The sequence below is a fragment of the Mobula birostris genome, chromosome 16 (genome assembly GCF_030028105.1).
Source record: "Mobula birostris isolate sMobBir1 chromosome 16, sMobBir1.hap1, whole genome shotgun sequence".
Taxonomy (NCBI): Eukaryota; Metazoa; Chordata; class Chondrichthyes; order Myliobatiformes; family Myliobatidae; genus Mobula; species Mobula birostris.
Window position 1 is genome coordinate 56,536,161 of NC_092385.1, and position 21,261 is coordinate 56,557,421.

At 40.3% G+C, this 21,261-nt stretch overlaps 1 protein-coding gene across 5 annotated transcripts in view; it reads left to right on the top strand.

Moving 5' to 3' along the window:
* Positions 1-21,261, top strand: part of thumpd3 (THUMP domain containing 3) — a 38,771-nt gene that overhangs the window by 14,455 nt on the left and 3,055 nt on the right. For 3 of the 5 annotated variants that reach the window (XM_072280666.1, XM_072280668.1, XM_072280667.1), the window contains exons 4-9: positions 4,104-4,616; positions 5,741-5,871; positions 11,184-11,253; positions 14,108-14,223; positions 15,428-15,535; positions 20,831-20,954. In XM_072280666.1, coding sequence (XP_072136767.1) covers positions 4,104-4,616; positions 5,741-5,871; positions 11,184-11,253; positions 14,108-14,223; positions 15,428-15,535; positions 20,831-20,954 — 1,062 coding nt within the window. Of the gene's footprint in view, positions 1-4,103; positions 4,617-5,740; positions 5,872-11,183; positions 11,254-14,107; positions 14,224-15,427; positions 15,536-15,770; positions 17,518-17,581; positions 20,805-20,830; positions 20,955-21,261 lie in introns of those variants that run through there. The other 2 variants (XM_072280670.1, XM_072280671.1) reach the window with 2 other exon arrangements.

The following is a 21,261-nucleotide window of genomic DNA, read 5'->3' on the forward strand; positions in this document are numbered from 1 at the left end:
TGCAAAATGATTCACATGGATTTTGCCAGGACTGGAGGGCTTTAGTTATAAGGAGAGACTGGAGTGAAGGATGCTGAAGGGTGACATGATAGGCATGTATAAAATCATGAGGGATATGGATAAGATGGATGGTAGCGGTCTTTATTTTTCTCAGGGTAGGGAAGTCTAAAACTAGAGGGCATAGATTTAAGGTGAAAAAATTAAGGGGAATCTGAGGGACAAGTTTTCTACTGGTATATGGAATGATCTGCCAGAAGAAGTGATAGAGCCAGCTACAGTTATAAGATTAAAGACATTTGGACAGGTAAATGTTTAGAGGGATGTGGGCCAAATGGGATTAGCTCAGGTAGACATTGATGAGTTAATCCAAAGAGCTGTAGATCTCTATGGCTACTGAAATACTCATATACCTTTTGTTAACTTTACACTTGACTCCTCCTTTGCATTCCTAGCTGGATTTCCATGTTCTGCTCTCTGCAAACTTGAGTCCATCTCTGCTGCAGGAATCCTAATTCTCACCTTGTAAACCTTGACTTGCATCTCATGGGTTCCATCTCACACCAGGCTCACCATCCATCCCCATGTGATTGCCTTTACACTTGTTGGTTCTGGTTAAACAGTGTCTCACTTTTACTCCTCATCTTTGTTTTTGGATGCCTTCATAACTTTGGCCTCCTTCAATCTGTTTTTGCCTCCATTTCTGCAACGCTTCATTTATTTTCTCTTGATCACCCTTGTATTTAGTTACTCTAGTATTGGTCCTGCCTTCAGCTGCAGATGCCCTAAACTTTAGAATTCTGGTTAAGGTGGCGCTACTGAAAGCAGTTAATAAGTTAATAAATCTGACTAAAGACATCACTAAAATTACCCTTTCTGAGGTAAATTGTGTTAAATGATTGCTGTAAGCAGTGAAGGGCCGAGTGATGGTGAGGTGAGTTTTGGGGACAAGCCAAGATGGTGTGCTGCAGATGGAGTTTGATGCCTGTACAATTGGCCTGGCTGCGAGGTTGGATTGCTCTGGATGCCGAGAGGAGAAATCGGAACCTGGGGAGAGGAGAAATCGGAACGTGGGAAGAGGAGATTCAATGCCCATACAACTGACCCAGGTGTGAGGTTGTATCACTCTGGGTGCCGAGCTGATTTGAAGAGTTTGAGAGCGGCTTCAGGCAGAGTGGTGAAATCTAGGCCTGCAACAAGTCGCTGGTCAACGTGGTTTAGGCCTGGAGCCTTTCACTGCTGCTGGGTCCTAGTGCGAGGTACGATCTGCTGTTTAGACAATTTAAACGCCAGCCCAGATAGGAGACAAAAGCTGATTTTGCTCACTCTCCATGATGGTCACTCCTCTCCATGGCACTGGAGCTATGAAGACTGCCACAGCTGCTGTTCTCCACACCCACTAACATGGGAGGCTTTGCCTACTCCAGGGTTCGGATTCGAGGACTCAATTTTGGTTCGGCATGTTGTTGTTTTCTTCAGTTGTTTATATGATTTGTATTTTTTTTCTCTTGCTCATTGGGGGTTGGTCTTTTTTTTTATTTTTATTCTTTTTTTTCCTCAATTGGGCTCTTTCGGGTTTCTTGCTTTGTGACTACCTGTGAGCAAACAAATCTCAAGGATGTATAATTTATACATTTCTTTGATAATAAATGTAATTTGAACCTTTGAATCTAAATCTTCATGTCCTTTCCTGTTGTTCCTCCTAAGGTAATCTATTCTCAACAAGTTTTCGGTCAACTGCCTGATAGCTCTTTTAATGTGTCAGTGTTAAATTTTGTCTGGTATTACTGCCTTGATGATGGAGCAGAGTTCTTAATAAAAACCAAATGTATAAGTACAGGCTGTTAATGTTGTTGTTGGATACCATCAACTTAAGATTTAAAGTCCATGTAACTCTGTTTAGATTGCATTTTCAAACACTTTTTTCAGTCTATTGTGCTACTTCTGTAGGTTTTTTGGGATAGGTCATCTGTTTTCTTACCTTTGTCACTGGAGTCTTATCACAAATGTTTTGACTCGAGTTGACACACTATGTTAATCTCAATACCTTACCTTAGCACTTGCTATGTATAAACTAGGGGACAGCATTGAAGCAATTTCAGCATTGTTCTTCAAAAGTCTCTGAGCTTTGATCATGAGCAGGAACTCTGACTCCTATTCAACCCCAGGTACTAAAAGCAATGATTTTGGCTGACTTCTGCCCTGACTGGTTCAACTCAGAATGGGGTGTCAAGTCTGGCACTTATACTCAGTGGACGCTTTATTAGGTATCTGCTGTACCCAATGAAGTGGCTACCAAGTGTATGTCCATGGTCTACTTAGAAAAGATGTGCTGGCATTGGAGAGGGTCCAGAGGAGGTTCACAAGGATGATTGCAGGAATGAAAGGGTGTCATACGAGGAACGTTTGATGGCTCTGGGTCTGTACTTACTGGAATTCAGAAGATGAGGGGGACCTCATTGAAACCTTTCGAATGTTGAAAGGCCTAGACAGTGTAGAAGTGGAAAGGATGTTTCCCGTGGTAGGAGAGTCTAGGACAAGAGGGCACAGCCTCAGGATAGAAGGGCGCCCTTTCAAAACAGAGATGTGGAGAAATTTCTTTAGCCAATGGGTTGTGAATTTGTGGAATTTGTTGCCACATGCAGCTGTGGAAGCCAGGTTCTTGGTTGTATTTAAGGCAGATATTGATAGGTTCTTGATTGGACGTGGCATCAAAGGTTACGGAGAGAAGGCTGGGAACTGGGGTTGAAGAGGAGATAGAAAAGAGGGATCAGCCATGATTGAATGGTGAAGCAGACTCGATAGGCCAGATGGCCTAATTCTGCTTCTATGTCTTATGGTCTTCTGCAGCTGTGGCCCATCCACTTCAAGGTTCAGTGTGTTGTGCATTCAAAGGTGTTCTTCTGCACACCAACTCTTATAACAAGTGGTTATTTGAGTTACTGTCTCCTTTCAGTCAGCTTCAACTAGTCTGGTCATTCACTTTGACCTTTCATATTAACAAGACATTCTCACCCACAGAACTGCCACTCACTGGATTTATTTTTTGTTTTTGCACCATTCTCTGTAAACTCTGGAGACTGTTAAGTGTGAAAATCCCAGGGAGATTAGCAGTTTGAGATACTCAACTACCCCGTCTGCCACCATCAATCAATCCACTGTCAAAGTCACTGAGATCACATTACTTCCCCATTCTGATGTTTGGTCTGAGCAACAACTTGATCAAGTCTGCATGTTTTTATGCATTGAGTTGCTGTCACATGATTGATCAGATATTTTCATTAACAAGCAAGTGTACAGCTGCACCTAATAAAGTGGCCACCGAGTGTACGTGTGCAGAAAGTTGAAGGGGAAAAGTCTTGGAAACAAGGGAAAGAAAATAAGAACAAGAGTGGCTGTATGTCATTTATTCCCTGAGTCTTTTCTAGTATTCGAGTGTTATTCACTAACATTGCAGTTGATCTGTATCAACACTATTCACCTGACTTGGTTGCATAACCCTTTTCTAATAAAAACATTTTAATCTTGATGTTGAAAAATTCAATTGATCTATTATTAACAGATATTTTGTAGAGGGTCTTACTAATTCCCAGTATGTGTAAGGAAAGAATTCCTGCTTTTACATTGAATGACTTTGCTGTAATTTTGAAGAACATATAATGCTTGAGGTGAGTGCTCCAAGTAGACTATAATATCCCAATTTCAGAAAGCGAGAACATAAGCTGCAACCTTTTTTATTCTGACCTGTTGAGAAAGGCCAATATTGCATTAGTTTGCTCTATAAGACCCATTCCAAAGCACCACAGAGCTCATTCAGTACCTCAGAACTATTGTCACTCCTATAGGAAATATGATAGTTGATTAGAAGACATTAATTCCCTCATACAGCAGATGAAAAATGATTTAATACTAGTTACAATGCTGAAGAATAGGGGAGTCCTCATTGAAAGAGTATCCCTTGATTCTTTTACATCTATTTGGGAAGGCAGGTGGTGCTGTGATTTAATATCTCTTTGAAAGGTGCCACCTCAAACAATGCAACCCATCTCTGTGTCACACCAGGAATATCACTTGTTTTTTTGCTTGTCTCTTTGTTTCTTTAACAGGATAGTATACTGGAGGACTTCAGGCATTTGGCTGGCGAACTCCCCTGGACAGTTCCCCTTGAAGTGTGGGAGCTCAACAACAGTCTGAAGAAGAGGAAGTTACAGCGCAGGAAAGCCAATCATGAAAGCAGCCCGGCTTCAGAAACACCACGTGAAATTAACCAAAATAATGCACCTGTGATTTGTCCCCATTTAGCTTCTGGAGATCAGCTACACAATGGAACAACGTTACCTGTCACTGAATCTGGGCCAAGTGACGATCAACTCTCTGAAATCAAGGAGTCCACCATGATCTTCAATGATGTGGCTGCCGATCAGGTTCCACATGAGGGACATCTGAATGGCAAAAATGAAAATGAAGGGAAGGGCTGCGAACTACTCAAATTTAGAGTTACCTGCAATAGAGCTGGGGAGAAGCATAACTTTACCTCAATGGAGGCAGCTAGAGAGTTTGGCGGTGCTGTGCAGGATCTATTCAAGTGGAAGGCAGATATGACCAAATTTGATATAGAGGTTCAGTACTCAAATTTAATATACAGTGTGTCTCTCCACCCTCCTATGCCTTTTCTTCTTTGCTCTTTTGAAGTTGTCAGCTGCTATGAATAGCCTTCCACCATTGTGTACATAATCAATCGGCATTTTTTACAGGCACACACTGCTGATGAGTATCATGGCAGTCTTACAGCCAGCTCAAACCCTTGACTTCGACACACACCTAAAATGTATTCCCAGCTGCAGTGTTATTCACGGTGATTTCCAGTTCTGGCGAAGGGTCTTCAACCTGAAATATTAACTGGTTTTCTCTCCATAGAAGCTGCTTTACCTATTGAGTATTCCTAGCGTTTTCTGTTTTTTTAATTTCAGATTTTCAATAGTCTTAATAGGTTTGTACAGAAGAATTCCCAACCCTGAGTTTTTTTTTTCCTTTTATCATCCCCCAACCTGAGGAAGTAATTAAAAACAAAAGCTTTATTTTATTTCAAATTATTAAGTAATACAGTTGAAGCTGTTTAACTGTTATTTTTGAAAACAAGTGTCTTAGGCTGTAGTGGGTCTGTGTGTAGTGGTTTTGTGTGTGGTAAAGGACAATGTCTCTCAGAAGCTTAGCAGGCTAAAGGATAAATACTGAAATGGAGACATTATGAACCTATTAAGATCATTGAATTTTAGTACCATTAAGTGATATGGTCACAGTTTCAATCATGAATAGGAAGCATTTGAATTTGTTGAAGGAATGAATGGTCAAATTGCCTTCAATCATTTCATATTGTGTATGTCCTAAAACATATGATCATTACAGTCTTGTTCTAAGTAAAGTGTAATTGGAAAATCATACCTTATCACATAGCACTAAGTTATTGCCCAGTTTTGATCTAAGTCTGTCTACAGCTGATGTGTTAAATTTTGTATTTTGTACATCGTACGGAAGTGCTGTAGGCAGATGGCACACAGGGAGGATTTCTCAGTACAGCAGGTGGTTGTTGGTTTTGATGATATCATTTACTTTGCTGGAAAGTATCCATAGTAATGCTGCGAAGTATTTTGTTACCTGTGGGAAGAAAATGACACCATTGTGCTCCCATCAATAATCATCTTGTTTTTGTCTCCCTCTATCCATTCACACATATTAATTGCAGATCCTACTCAATATTCATGATAATGAAGTAGTGATTGGTATAGCTCTTACAGAGGAAAGTCTACACAGGCGAAACATAGTTCACTTTGGGCCTACAACTCTTCGATCTACTTTGGCCTATGGGATGCTAAGGTAGGAATTAATTTATTTGCTTTGTTTATCCAAACATTTGGACATCTGAATTTGAAGTGCATTAGATAGAGATCACAAAAAATTAGGAGAACGGGTCTCTCATGTCTTCTCTGCCATTCATTATATAATAGTTGATCTGCCGCAGGCCTCCTCTGTGCCACATCCCCATAACCCTCAAACCCCTGATATTTTTTTTCCCCCAAGAACACTTCCAGTTTAAGTACTTCTAATGAGCTAGCCTCCACAACTCCGGGGAGGCGAATTGCTGAGGTTCACTGCCCCCTGCATGAAGACATCTCTACATACCGTGCTTTTACGTGACTGACCCCTTAAAGCTGTCTCCCCTCATTTCAGACTGTTCCACTAATGAAAACACCTCAACATTTGTGTTTGAAAATACTGATTTATTTATCAGTTATATAGAGCCATCAGTGAAACCACATCTGGAATGTTCTGTACTGGCCTCCCTAAGAAAGAATATACAGGTTGAACACCCTGTATCTGAAATGCTTGAGCCCAGAAGTGCTTTGGGTTTCAGATTTTTTTGGATTTTGGAATACTTGCATCTACATAGCGATTTTTGTTGGGGACGTGACCCACGACTAAACACGGAATTCATTTACATTACATATACATTTGATATACAGCTGACATGAAGCTCACAGAATGAACAGTCCACAGTCTGATGTGATGGAGCTGGTCCTCCATACGCTGTAAGAATTGAATGACCACCCTGACCGTGTCTGTTACCAGGTTCCTGCGCTGCATTTGGTTTTATATCTGCCATCAATTTCAACAGCTACCCATTCCTCAACAGCTATGATAGGAAGGGTGGGTTGCTTTATATAATATTTTAAATAGTTTTGTGCATGAAACTATAATATAGACGTTGAACCATTACTACCACTACCTCAGCCAGATGGACAGTCATTGGTTGTTTGGCATCGCCATCATTCCCGACTGAATTTAGGCACTACCGGTAAGCAATACTTGTCTTACACTTGTTCATCACACATACAGTATGTACTGATGCAGCCATTCAATGTGTTAGATTTTCATCAGCAATGATCTTGGCAAACTCATCAATGAATTTCTTTGCTGCTTGGTGATCAGTAGGCGCTTTCTCACCACAAACCTTTAAAAATTTAATGGCATGCCATTTCTTAGATGTCTGCAACCAGCCTGTTGAATATATATATATCTCTGTCTGTCTGTCTGTCTATTTATCTATTTATCTATCTAGCTATTTATTTATTTATTTATTTATTTATATAGTGATACAGTGTGGAATAAGCCCTTCGAACTGTGCTGCAGAGCAAGCCTCGATTTATCCCTAGCCTAATCATGGGACAATTTACAATGACCATTTAACCTACAACCAGTATGTCTTTGGACGGAGTGAGGAAACTAGAGCACCCAGAAAAACCCCAGACATTCCCTGGAGAGATTGTATTCAATTACCTTTAATTTTCATTTCATTGTGATTGATCTTTGTTTGGTTCATGATCAGCATACCATTAAGTAGCATATTTTCACTCCAACACTGACAAGTACACTCTTTCAATACAAGATTGAGATCTTCACTTTTCGCTAATGCAGTATTTTTCTAATTTTCATTACATATGAAATGAAAATATTTCATATTTTAGCTCATTACATAAGCCTTTTGAGAATCACACACTGGGACAACCAGATTTTTCTGCAACTCAGAGCTTTGCATTCTCTCAATATCTCGATGATATTTTTTTTGTTTTTTCCTGCCAGAATAGGAAATTTCACATTTTCCCATATTGGACTTCATTTTTAAGATCTTTGCCACTCATTTAACCTAGCTTCTCCGTGTAAACCTTAATCCCCTTACCGATATCTGTATTAAATACACCCAACAATTTGATTTGGAAAAGAGTCGACATTTCAGGCTGAGCTCCTTCATCAGGACCAATTCCATAGATGCTGCCTGGCCTGCTAAGTTCCTCCAGCATTTTGTGTGTGTTGCGTGGATTTCCAGTAGCTGCAGATTTTCTTGTGTTTGAGCTGCAGTCCCAACACTGACCCCAGCAGAATTCCACTAGCCACTGACAATATTCCTGAAAAAAATGGAAGTCACAGTTTCAAAATGAAAGTTCAACAATTTACTAGAGATATGTGGAAAAATTTCTTTACCTAGAGGAATACTGCATCTGAAGGCGCTGCAGAGGCTCAGTCATGGCTGTATTCAGGGCAGAAATCTATTGATTTTTTTCACATGGAGGATTTGAAAGATAATGGGGTTAATGCAAGAAAGTGGCACTGAGGTAGGAGATTAGCCAGGATATTGTTGACTACAAAGCATACACGCGCAGTTAGATGGCCTACTCCTTCTAAAGCTATGCTCTCCCAAAGCATCAGTGCATGTGGGCATTCTGTGAAGGACAACGTTACGATTGGGCGCCACAGTAGCATAGCTGTCCACTACACTGATGCAGCTTGGGACATTGGAGTTCAGAGTTCAATTCCGGCGTCATCTGTAAGTAGTTGGTACATTCCTCCCCGTGAATGCACGGGTGCTCTGTTTTCCTCCCACATTCCAAAGACGTACCAGTTAATAGGTTAGTTGCCCATTGTAAATTGTTCTGTATTTAGGCTAGGGCTAATTAGGTGGGTTCCTGGGTGGCGTGGCTCGCTGAGCAGAAAGGGTCTGTTCTGCACTGTATCTGTAAATAAAATAAAAATAAAAATAAATGATGCCCTCTCTGGCTAGGCAAATGCAAGAATGACTCAATATTTTAGGCAGAAATGAGTTCTCGTTATTTTTTATAATTTCCAGGTAACACTACCCAAAGTAGCAAACATCCCAGTTTGCCAAGAAAGAGACATTTCCTTTACATCATAAAACCTGTATAAAGAAAACTTGAAATTAAGTTGCTGAGTTTCATTTAAACACCTAGCTGCTTGCAGTAGATGGCTTGAATGTTAATAATTGACACTGGGAGGAACTGAGATCACTGTGGACACTCTTACTGTTTTACAAAGCTTTCACTGAAATGCCATTTCACTCATTCCAGAAGAGCTTGCACCCTACAGTTAGAATGAGTTTTCATTCAAAAACTTTGAAAGCTTCAGGAAATACTGTTGACATGAATTTCTGCAGCTGAGAAAGTCAGTTTAATGTAATCTGGAAAGTTGATCAAAGACAAATCGTATCTCTGTTCAGTGAGCAAAGCTGGGGGATGCTAGTCAGAGATATGAGAACAAGCTGTTCAGACGAGAAAAATAGATGATGAGAGTTAGGCTGAGACTGCAAGCTTGTGAATTCAGCCCTTAACAGCGACAGGAATACATACTTCGTGTTAATAGCAAATGAGGGGAGGAATTTCAGAAGGGTGGACAAGAAAATATTATTTAACTTTTACCTGTCTCCAATAGGGAAGAACACATTGCTTTATCTAGTCCAAGAAATGAAGTGGGCCATATGGAGAGTGTCACATCATAATTTTCCGAATAGTCATCATAGTATCAGTTCAGATTAGAGATAGGCAAAGACGGGTAACCTAGAATATACATAGCTAATGTTAGGAGCACTAATTTCAGGAAATTGAGGGATCTAGCCGGGACAGACAACTCAAGAATCAGAAGTTGGTTACATGATGCAGTAGTGGGTTCCTCTAAGGAATGGGTTGGCTATAATCTTACAAAGAGACCAATTTCCCTGGATGATGGGGTTGGAAAGCAGAAAAAGAATATAACAGTTGTCAGTTGAATATTATTAGAGAGAACTGAGAATATTTTTTGCTTTTGTCTTTGTGTAGGGGAGGTTAAAAAAACATGTGATGTGGTTATAAAACCAGATATATAGAATACAAAAGTTATGTCAAATCAGATAAATACAGACTTGTCATCAGATGGAGCAATATGTCCAGTTCTGGGTGCCGTACGTGAATGAAAGGACATGAATGCTTTATAGAGGATGCTGAAGATATTTCTAGAAGATTTCCAGGGATTAAAAAGGTTACAACTGTGTTATTAATCAATGGACTATGAAGTTGTACTGCACAAATCATGAAGGGATAAGACATCTTAAAAAGACTGGTATAGAAAGACATGACATCAGAGCAGACGGAATAGAGACAAAGAGACCCTAAAAAAATAGCGTCCCCTGTTCGCAGCATCCAAACCTGATTTTATATCTGTTCACCTTATTAGTGTACGAGCTGTTTGAGTAGTGTCCACAATCCCTCTTAAATGTGCCTAATTTTTTCTGACAATCCTCTTGTGAAAGGTCTTACCATAAATGCAATTTATCTCCTTGATCTATTTTAATTATATGACTATTACTTGTCCCATAGGTCCGCCCTGGCTGAATAATGAACCCTTACCTATATACAGTGCTGCACAAAGGTTTTTGGCACCTAAGGAATTTTGGTGCCTAAGAATTTTGCACAGTACTGTATTTGTCAACAAGGAGCTGAGAGCAAGTTTGTAAATCTGGCAAGAGCAAAGAATGTTGGGAGTGGCAAGAGTGGAGGGGTGTCTGACAGGTGGAAGAGAAGGAGTGGCAGGGGCAGGTGGTGGTATGGGTGCAGACACACCCAACTTTGAGACACCAAGCAAGGTCATTTGATCCCAAATACTTGGTTTACTGATAATTACAGGATATCTCTGGTGCTTACTGCTCCATCCCCTCTCCTTTCCCCTTTTCCCAACCATGATTGCACTCCCAGTCCACAATAGAGACCCATATCAGAATCAGGTGTATCATCACTCATGTATGTCACGAAATTTGCTTTTTGCAGCTGCACCAGCAGTACAGTGCAATACATAAAATTACTTACAGTACTGTGCAAAAGTCTTAGGCACCCTAGCTATATGTATGTATATATGTGCCTAAGACTTCTGAACAGTACTGTAAATATTTCACCCTGGACTAAGTGTTGATTGAAACAATTGCCTTTTATGCCTTTCATTAATTTCTGAATAGTGTAGTAAGACCTTACTACAAACGAATTAAAAATAAGGTGCCATATTTCTTAATCAGCTCATTTTGCATGGGTATTCCAGTAGTTTGGACAAAACAGATGTAAGCCTCCTCATCTATATCACCTTGATATGCTCTGCTAGCTCTGTGGAGTTGCCACTAAGTGCATCACACCACATTCTCCGTCCAATCCTCATGTGCAACGCAGCTGAGAGCTGTCGTACTTAACCATCAATTCTTCTGCTTGTGTTAATAAGATTGCAGATCTGTTCTACTACAAAGCTTCAAGCAAATGTAAATGCAGCTGGCTTTTTTGTCTTCATTATAGCTAACTTGTCTTAAAAATTTTGCCTCCCAGACTTTGTAGTCCTCAGTTAACCGATATCATCGTTGATCCAATGTGCGGGACAGGAGCTATCCCAATTGAGGTAAAGTCACTGAGATGAATGAGTCGGATACAGGCAGATTTGACTGCACTGATTCATTTGTTGTTACTTCTGCCTGGGATCTTGCATGCACAATTTCTAATTCACTTTGGATCATGTTGTAGAATTGGCTTGTGTTATGTAGTACATGTACAGCTTTATACATCTGTCTCCTCAGCATTTTCTTTGTCTCTATTTTCTATATTTTTCTACTTTTGTACTTTATACTTTATTGTCGCCAAGTAATTGATACTAGAACGTATAATCACCATAGTGATATTTGATTCTGTGCTTCCTGCTCCCTGGATTACAAATCGATAGTAAATATTAAAAATTTAAATTATAAATCATAAATAGAAAATATAAAAATGGAAAGTAAGGTAGTGCAAAAAAACCGAGATGCAGGTCCGGATATTTGGAGGTACGGCCCAGATCCAGGTATTTCTCTTTTTCCACATCACTAATACTCACTCCCTCCAAGCACCACAATTTCCCTTCCCCCATGCTTCTCACACTTCACATCCCACTCCTATGTTGTTCTCCCTCCCCTACTTTTCTTCCTTCCGTATTTTGTTTTTCCTCCCAACTCTCACTTTCTCTTCGTGCAAACTATATACTTTGCAGCCAGAGTCAGTCCACAAAGAATTTAGATATGATGGCTGCATATCAGAGGGAGTGAACATTAGCACAACATGCACCCGTCATTGTCCATTGTGCAGTACCTGTAGAATTGAATGTGGTAAATTAGTTGCACTGGGCTCATACTGCAAATGGATCTATTAGAACATCCAGTAACATCTAATGTACAGTATGCTAGCAACCTATGCACTGTATCTCCTGCATTGGATAAGGCTGGATCTGAGTTGTGCACAGTGCACAGTTGTGCCTGTATTATTTGTCACTGTGTACCTTTGTCATTTGCAACCCACCTTGACAGCCTCACATTCCATTCGTGTCACATGTTGCACTGAGTCTAAAATGCAGTGCAAGCGTGGCTAGGTTCCATCCATGATCTCAGTTAAGTTGTTCTTGTATAGGATAACAACAGGTAAATTGATCTTGCCACACAGTAAGGATAAATGAGCCAAGATTCTCACCTGCCCATTATCTATCTGGTCACCCCAGCTAGAACATTCTTTGACATGCAGAAATTTTGCATACTCAGGAGAGAGGAGGGAAGCAGATCAATGTTCCAAAGCTATAACACTAGAATTCTGTCATTTTCATGCCTGGGTTTACTGTGGCTTAACTAATGGAAATTACGTACAAAGATAAGGCAACAACTGTTTTGGATGATAGAATGTGAATTAGATCAACAGTTGTCATTAACAGTTCTGTGGTTTACTGATGATAGCACCCATGGTCAATCATCTTACAACAATGTAGAATTTCTCTGGGGAATTGCCACTTTGAGGCATTAGATCTGTGAACCAGTAAGACTTATCACCTTTACTTGGTGGAGGTGGATTAGGAATATAATGGCATAGAATCTCTTCCCTTTTGGAGATTCTTCCCTGATTCTTCCCCAGTGCTTTAACAGCTAGTGAAACCCATCCCAGGTTCACTTGCTGTCAAAGCCATCACACTTATTCATTGTTGGGAATGTCTTTTGGCAGGATTCAAAATCCCCTGAACACTGCTAAAAAAGCGAACCTTGTTCAAAATACTGTTAATATTTTAAAGATCAAAAACATATGCATGTGTACGCATATAGAAATATTTAAACCAACTTAATTAAATAAAAGCTTTATTTAACTTTCTCCTATCCATTGGAATAAGACTGCTTTCCTTGAGCCAGTATTAACCTGTTACAGGTTCAGTCAGGAGGTCTTTGGAAGGTCAGACATCATGAAATGCCCATGTGGTTTCGGGGAATAATAAATCAGCCACAATAGAATGGTTTAGTAGACTCAGTGACCTTGTGGCCTTATGGCCTAACTCTGCTCCCGTGTCTTATGGTCTCATGGGTACAGCACGTAGGCAGTGGAATTGAAGATGCCACTGCCAGTCTAGACCCACAGTGAAAATGTGTCTCGTGCTAATCTGTCATTAGTGGTGATGTTGGCGAGTGAGATTTTGTCGTTTTGTTCCGTTCTTATTAACAGGGAGAATTACAAACAGTAAATTGAAACAAGTTTGAGGAAAGTTAAAACATGAGATTACAATTCTGGATGGGCATGGTTCTCCATATGATGGGCCATCACTGTCACACAACAAGACATTCAACCTTTTCCTACACACTATTTTTCACACAGTTGTATGTGTATAGAATAGGAAATATTAGATATCATTCAGATTTAGATTTATTGATCACATGCACATCAAAACATACAGTAAAATGTGTTACACACATAAAAGTTGCTGGTGACTGCAGCAGGCCAGGCAGCATCTCTAGGAAGAGGTCCTGATGAAGGGTCTCGGCCTGAAACGTCGACTGCACCTCTTCCTAGAGATGCTGCCTGGCCTGCTGCGTTCACCAGCAACTTTGATGTGTGTTGCTTGAATTTCCAGCATCTGCAGAATTCCTGTTGTTTGAGTAAAATGTGTTGTTTGCATTAACAACCAACACATCTAAGGATGTGCCGGGGGCAGCCTGTAAGTGTCACCACACATTCCGCACCGACGTAGCATCACCACAATTAAGTAATTACAGCTGTCACAAATCTTAGAGCTATTGTGAATGTGAGGTTGGGTGTAGTCTTTAACACTCATAACTTCAGCAGGGAGATGTTTGCCTTTGGTAGCAAGTAGTCCATAGGGGTCTCTTGTAATTACTGTATGTAAAAAGTACTTTCTACGTGTTTTCAGCTGTGCCTTTAGTTGTTGATACTTATCTCTCATTTAAACACTTTTCTAGGGAGCTTTGGAATTCACACAGTCTTACTTTGTTGGTGGAGACAACAATGTACTGGCTGTGAACAGATCCATTAATAACATCAATTCCTTGCAGAAGAAGAGACTTGATAAGGGAAGGTAAGAATTAATTCTTCTGCCTGGTGAACACTGAGTTCTGCTTCTCCAAGGGGCTTTGCAATGTTCCTATAAGTGTACCGGCAGGTCATTGATTCCATTTTCAAATATTGTGAAATTGAGCTGTATTTTTTTCAGTCAGCCTTTGTCAAGGAGAAAGGGGCAAGAAATCACCTGAGATTACAGACCACTGGCCCCAGTTACAAACTACATATCATGTTTGGCAAAGGCTAGTGTTGAGTTCAAACGTTAGGTAAGGCCAAGTAACCTGCCATGTGTGTATGGAGTTCCCATGGAGGTGCACACAGAATTGTACACACCGCAGGTCAGCACCTTCAGAAGTACCCAGCCTTGAATCCCTGTCTGCAACCTAGATGCTTTTAATATATAGGAAAATTAGAAGATTCCTAGAAAGTTAAATCTAAAATGTGATAACAATTGTTATTTTAGTTGGAAAAAAAACCCTGTTATCGAAACTCACCCACAAGGTTAAGTTTATCTAAAGTGTGAAAGAATTGGCTGGTGAGGGCTTGCTTGTTAAGTGCAGACAGTATGGTAGTGATGATTATGTGTTTGATATTGTTAAGTCTTGGCTTTTAATTCAAGATATAAAAGTTGACCCCTGCCTAGTAGTGGTTCATTGGTAAGACTAATGAGTAACTGACCAAAATTAAGACATGACAAACCTGAGCCTGAATAAATGATTTGTTGTCCATTTCCCAACCCATTGTGTCTTTGTAACAATTTTAAACATACTGTTGATTTGTTAGAAAGTGGAATATCTAATACTAATCATAATCCAAGAATACATCAGTGATATTGAGCTGGGCCAGGGCAGCAGATTACAGTTTGGTGCAATGTTTTATCAGAATGTGAACGAAATAACACAAATCAACTAGTTCCCTGATCTCTATCAGGATGATAGTCAACAACAGTCCACTGTGCCCTATCTGGGGGTCAGAAGAAGATAATCACCAGGCTTTCCAATCCTAATACCAGTGCAATTAATAGCTTCCCAACATCCACTGACTGGTTCACATGGGTGCTGCAGAATACCTTACCTTTGTAGAAATATAACTCAAAATGTGTAGCATGTTTAGGGAATGAATAGGGCCTTGAGGTTTAAGAAAAGTAAGCCTGTGGAGGCTAATCTAAGGTGTCTTTTATTTCATCCTTTTACTGAAATTAACATTGTCATGCATTGCAGGACTAACTGGGGCTTGCCTTTAGATGTTATACAGTGGGATATCTGTAACCTTCCACTCAAGACCAGTTCTGTGGATATCATTATATCAGATATGCCTTTTGGAAAGAGGTAAGACTGCACTCTGAACTGTAGAATTCACCACGAGTTATCCTACACTGGCTTTTTATGCATTCTTCATCCATTGGTTGTTTCTTCCTGAAACTTTAACAAAATATCTATCCTGAAAAACATTTTGACTGACTCTTTAGAATTCTTTTCTAATTTCTGTGATTCAAAGGTTGAAAGTACATTTATTATCAAAGTATGCATGCATTATACAACGCTGAGATTCATCTTCCCACAGGCAGCCACTAAACAAAGAAACACCATGGACCCCCTTCAAAGAAAACATCAAACACTCAGTGCATGAAAAAAAGAACAAATCGTGCTGCAAGTGGCAAAAAATGAGCGAATAACACACAATATTAAACATCAAACTGTAGAGTCCTTGAAATGGTCTAGGAATGTTTAGTTTAGTCCAACTCAGTTTAGCACTGTGTCATTCGTTGACTGCAAGCCGCAGAGCCAATCCACATCGAAGTGCCCGAATCCAAATTGCCCAATTGCACAACTAAAAATGAGTCCAATCCACAAGCCATGCTGCTGAAATCTTGCCTAAGACCCAAGACTCCTGCACCTTGCTCTGGCAGCAGTGAGCAAGGAGAAGGAGAACGGTCAAATGCAGAGAGACAGCGCTGAACACCACTCACCTTCCGCTCTTGTCCTCACTGATTTCAGTCTTGCTCGGCGAGATGGGCGAATAATGGAGCTGATGATGGGTTCGTGCACTGCCAAGCCACACGCTGAATTCCCCCGGAGACAGCTAAAGCTCTAGTTTGCCCAGTCAGCCCAAAAACGCATAATAAAAATGTAAATTACAGGCTCCAATTGCATGCAGTTCAGTAGTAGAAGCGTGTTTAAAAGAAGAAGGAAGAGAAAAAGTTTTAGTGAATTATCTGGATGTTGCCACTGGTTGCGTTGGTCACTGACATCATCTTGATTAACACCCACTTGTCTGATGGATTCTAAATATACTTCCACTTGTGAAGCATATTAAACCTTCAGTGTATTATAACTATAGATTAATGCTTGAAGCTTATTGATTAAAACTATTCAATAAGCTTCAAGACCTTGGTCTCAATACCTCCCTGTGTAATTGGATCCTTGATTTCCTCACTTGCAGACCCCAGACAGTTTGGATTGGCAACAATATCTCCTCCACAATCTCCATCAGCACAGGTGCACCACAAGGTTATATGCTTAGCCCCCTGTTGTGCTCACTTTACACTTATGACTGTGTGGCTAAGCACAGCTTCAATGCCATATTCAAGTTTGCTGATGACACCACCATTGTAGGCCAAATTAGCATATAGGGGTGAAATTGAAAATTGGCTGAGTGGTGCCACAACAACAGCCACGTCTTAGTCAATGTCAGCAAGACCAAGAAGTTGATTATTGACTTCAGGAGGTGGAAACCAGAGATCCTCGGAGGAACAGATATGGAGAGGGTCAGCAACTTTAAATTCCTCAGTGTTATCATTTAGGAGGACCTGTCCTGGCCCAGCACATGAGTGCAATTATGAAGAAAGCTGGCAGCACTTCTACTTAGCAGATTGCGAAGATTCAGCATGACATTTAAAATTTTGACAAACATATATAGATGTATGTGGAGAGTATATTGACTGGCTGTATGGAAACACCAATGCCCTTGAACCTAAAATCCTACAAAAGGTAGTGGATATCGCCCAGACCATCATTGGTAAAACCCTCCCCACCATTGAACACATCTACATGGAGTGATGTCGCAGGAAAGCAGCATCCATCATCAGGGATCCCCACCACCCAGTTCATGTTCCCTTCTCACTGCTGCCATCAGAAAGAAGGTACAGGAGCCTCAGGACTCGCATTCAGGAAGAGTTATTACCCCTCAACCATCAGGCTCTTGAACCAGTGGGGATAACATCATTGTTATCCCATCACTGAACTTCTCCCACAACCTATGGACTCACTTTCAACATTTTTTTTTCATCTCTTGATGTTTATTGCTTATTTATTTATTTATTGTTCTTTATCTCTTTCATTTTGTATTGTACCGCACGACCTAATTTACATCAGTGGTGCGCAAGTGGAACAGGTCAAAAGCTTTAAGTTCCTCGGGGTCAATATCACAAATGACCTAACTTGGTCCAACCAAGCAGAGTTCACTGCCAAGAAGGCCCACCAGCACCTTCACTTCCTGAGAAAACTAAAGAAATTTGGCCGGTCCCCTAAAACCCTCACTAATTTTTGTAGATGCACCGTAGAAAGCATTCTTCTGGGGTGCATCACAACCTGGTATGGAAGTTGTCCTGTCCAAGACTGAAAGAAGCTGCAGGAGATCGTGAACACGGCGCAGCACATCACACAAACCAATCTTCCGTCTGTGGACACACTTTACACCACACGCTGTCAGAGCAGTGCTGCCAGGATAATCAAGGACACGACTCACCCAGCCAACAGACTTTTCATCTCTCTTCCCTCCGGGAGAAGGTTCAGGAGCTTGAAGACTCGTACGGCCAGATTTGGGAACAGCTTCTTTCCAACTGTGATAAGACTGCTGAACGGATCCTGACCTGGATCTAGGCTGTACCTTCCAAATATCTGGACATGCCTCTGGGTTTTTTTGCACTACCTTACTTCCCATTTTTCTATTTTTCATTTATGATTTATAATTTAAATTTTTCATATTTACTAATTTTAACTATTTTTAATATTTGTAATCCAGGGAGTGTGAAGCGCAGAATCAAATATCGCTGTGATGATTGTACGTTCTAGTACCAATTGTTTGGCGACGATAAAGTATAAAGTATTTGCACAGTTTGTTGTCTTTTGCAGCCTGGTTTAACGGTTAAGTTGATGCGGTCTTTCATTGATCCTATTATGGATTTACTGAGTATGCCTGCAAGAAAATGAACCTCAGAGTTGTATGTAGTGCTTGGAAGTAGATACAGAGGAGATGTCAGGGGCAAGTTTTTTATGCAGAGGGTGGTGAAGGCGTGGAATGGGCTGCCGGTGACGGTGGTGGAGACAGATACGAGACTGCTGGATAGTTACATGGAGCTAGGGCTATGGGTAACCCTAGGGAGTTTCTAAAATAAGTACATGTTTGGCACAGCATCGTGGGCCAAAGGGCCTGTATTGTGTTGTAGGTTTTCTATGTTTCTATGACATATATGTACTTTGATAATAGATTTACTTTGAAATTTGAACTTTGAACTGCTATGTAAAATACTTGAAATAAAGAAGATATTGCGAAGAATAAAGAAGATAACCCCAGGACACCCCAAAGCACTTTAGAGGCAATTACACAATTTGAAGTTCAGCCACTATTGGAAATGTACATTTTATCATGACCAGATAATTTACCTTTTAATGATGTTAGTACAGGGATAAATATTTGCCAGGACTTGGGGAACTTCTTTGAAATATCCTTGCATGATTTTTGACTTCACTCTAACATGGCAAATGGGGTCTCAGCTAAATGTCTCTTCTAAACATTGGCACCATAATAGTCCAGTGTGCCCAAAGTATTTCATAGGAATGTCATCTGGCCTAGGACTTAAAATCACAGCCTTTTGAGTCAATTGAAAGTGTAATACTGAGCTGAAGCTGATGTACTAATTTGATATGTTAAGTTTACTTTTCATTCATTTCCATGTTTGCCTTAAAATTATGTCATTTTGATGATTAATGTTGAAAATGAGTGCATTAATTTGAACTGGAGGTCCCTCCTACTTTAGCAGATCGAAATATTAAGGTGGTTTTATTATGGTTTAATTGCTTTACAACAGACCTATTAATTACAGAATGTTGTTGTTACTAGCATTATTTATCCCCAATAGTTCTTGTGTGGAATGTTCAGTGTGGAGGGTGGGATGCCAGACACGTGGAGTTTTGAACCTACTAGAATTACACTCATCTGCGCAAGCAGTCAATATTCTGCCTCTTTCCTGATGGTTGCAATGTAGTTTGAAAAGATGGGAGTAATCAGGAGGCAAATTGCTTGTTGCAAAATACTCCGCCTTTGTCCTGCTCTTGTGACCTTAAGACTTATGTACAGTATCATTTCTTGTATTTCAGATGCAGGTATAACTGCCAGATATGAGCATTATATTATGTGAGGTTGACCAGTGACTCTGAGCCCAGCTCATATATCTAAATTTACATTCTGCTTGCTTGGGAGCAGCCAATGTGGTTAACAATGAAATTAACTCTGAAATAAATTTGGATTTAAATTTAGATTTAATTAATTTCTTGGACAACTTGTGAATCTCCCACCCAACTTCAGGAAAACCCCAGGCTGAATGGTTTTGATTTTCTATGTTCCTGGACTATAACAGTGAAATAGGTGTCAGAGATTAAATCAATGCATACCTGGGTTTGAATACTCTTTGGTGTTGTAACACAGGTTGAGACTCTTTGGTCTGGCACTCCGTGATCAGGGAACTTCTGTAGTCTGCTGTATTGTGAATCTGGCACTGTTACCACTAGGTTGGCTGCATTAGCATTTTATATTAGCAAAATTAGAGATAAAGAATAAAAATTCACTCTTTCAGAATTTGTGTGAAAATATATAGACATGATATATACGGAGTACTAGTTAACTGTGTACAATAATCTCATTCTGCTGGTTCGCAGCAGGAGGCCACTTAAGGGATTTGCTTTGGAAACTGACAAGGCAATATCTTCTGTTGATCCTTGCAGCTGCAGTTCATTTGATGTACATTCTCATTACAAGCATTGCTTTTTCTAGTTGTTTACCAGTTTGCCTACTGAGACCTTCCAACAGAGAAGCAGTACTTAAGAACCATTGCATTTGGTTGCTGTCTTAATGTTTGGAGAGGACCTTCTTTGTGTTACAACAAAACAACATCTACCTGCTACTGGTACTGTCTTAACTGAATAAGCATTGGAATGTGAGAGATGATTCTGGGACTAGGTAATGATTCATATGCACATCCTAAACATTTTACCTCATTTCTACTGACCTTGTTCATTATTCATGGTCAGTGTTACTTCAATTTGCTCAGTGGCCTCTACCCATCCTGGTTTGTAGAAAGTAGATTGTGTAACAAAAGGGTCAACCTGAAACAGCTTTGGTTCGGTCTGAGTTTAACACATCAGCTGGTATGAAAACCCATGCTTTAGAGAAAGGAAGATATGCATGTAACTATTGATTGAGAACTTGACTGGATTTGACTCTAATTTACAGATGTTCAAACAAAGTGCTGACTTTGGGCCCCTATGTGAAAAATGACCAGCATGGTGAAATACTGAATAAGTGTACCCTTAGTGTTTTCTGACATCTATATTTAATGAAACTAGGATAGGTTCAAAGAGGAAAAACTGGGACCTTTATCCAGCCTGTCTGAAGGAAATGGGGCGAGTATGTAGACCTGAGACTGGGAGAGCTGCTCTCCTAACGCAAGACAAGAAATGCTTTGTGAAGGTAAGAAGCTGTCAATTACTTGACAATTGGGACACAGAGCGTTCAGATTCAGATATAGTTATTTATCCCATGTACGTGGAAATATACAGCAAACTGTGACATTTGTGTCAATAACCTACACAACCTATTGATTCTGGCACCAACATAGCATGCACACAATGTTGGGCACAACAACAAACAGGCCCCTTTTCCACACACTGGCTCATACTGATGGACAGACTACCAGCCCCAGGACGGGCTGCATCCAATCCTTCAACCTCCAGTCCTTGGCCCCGGACTCTGACCTACGGACAAGACAACCCAGGTG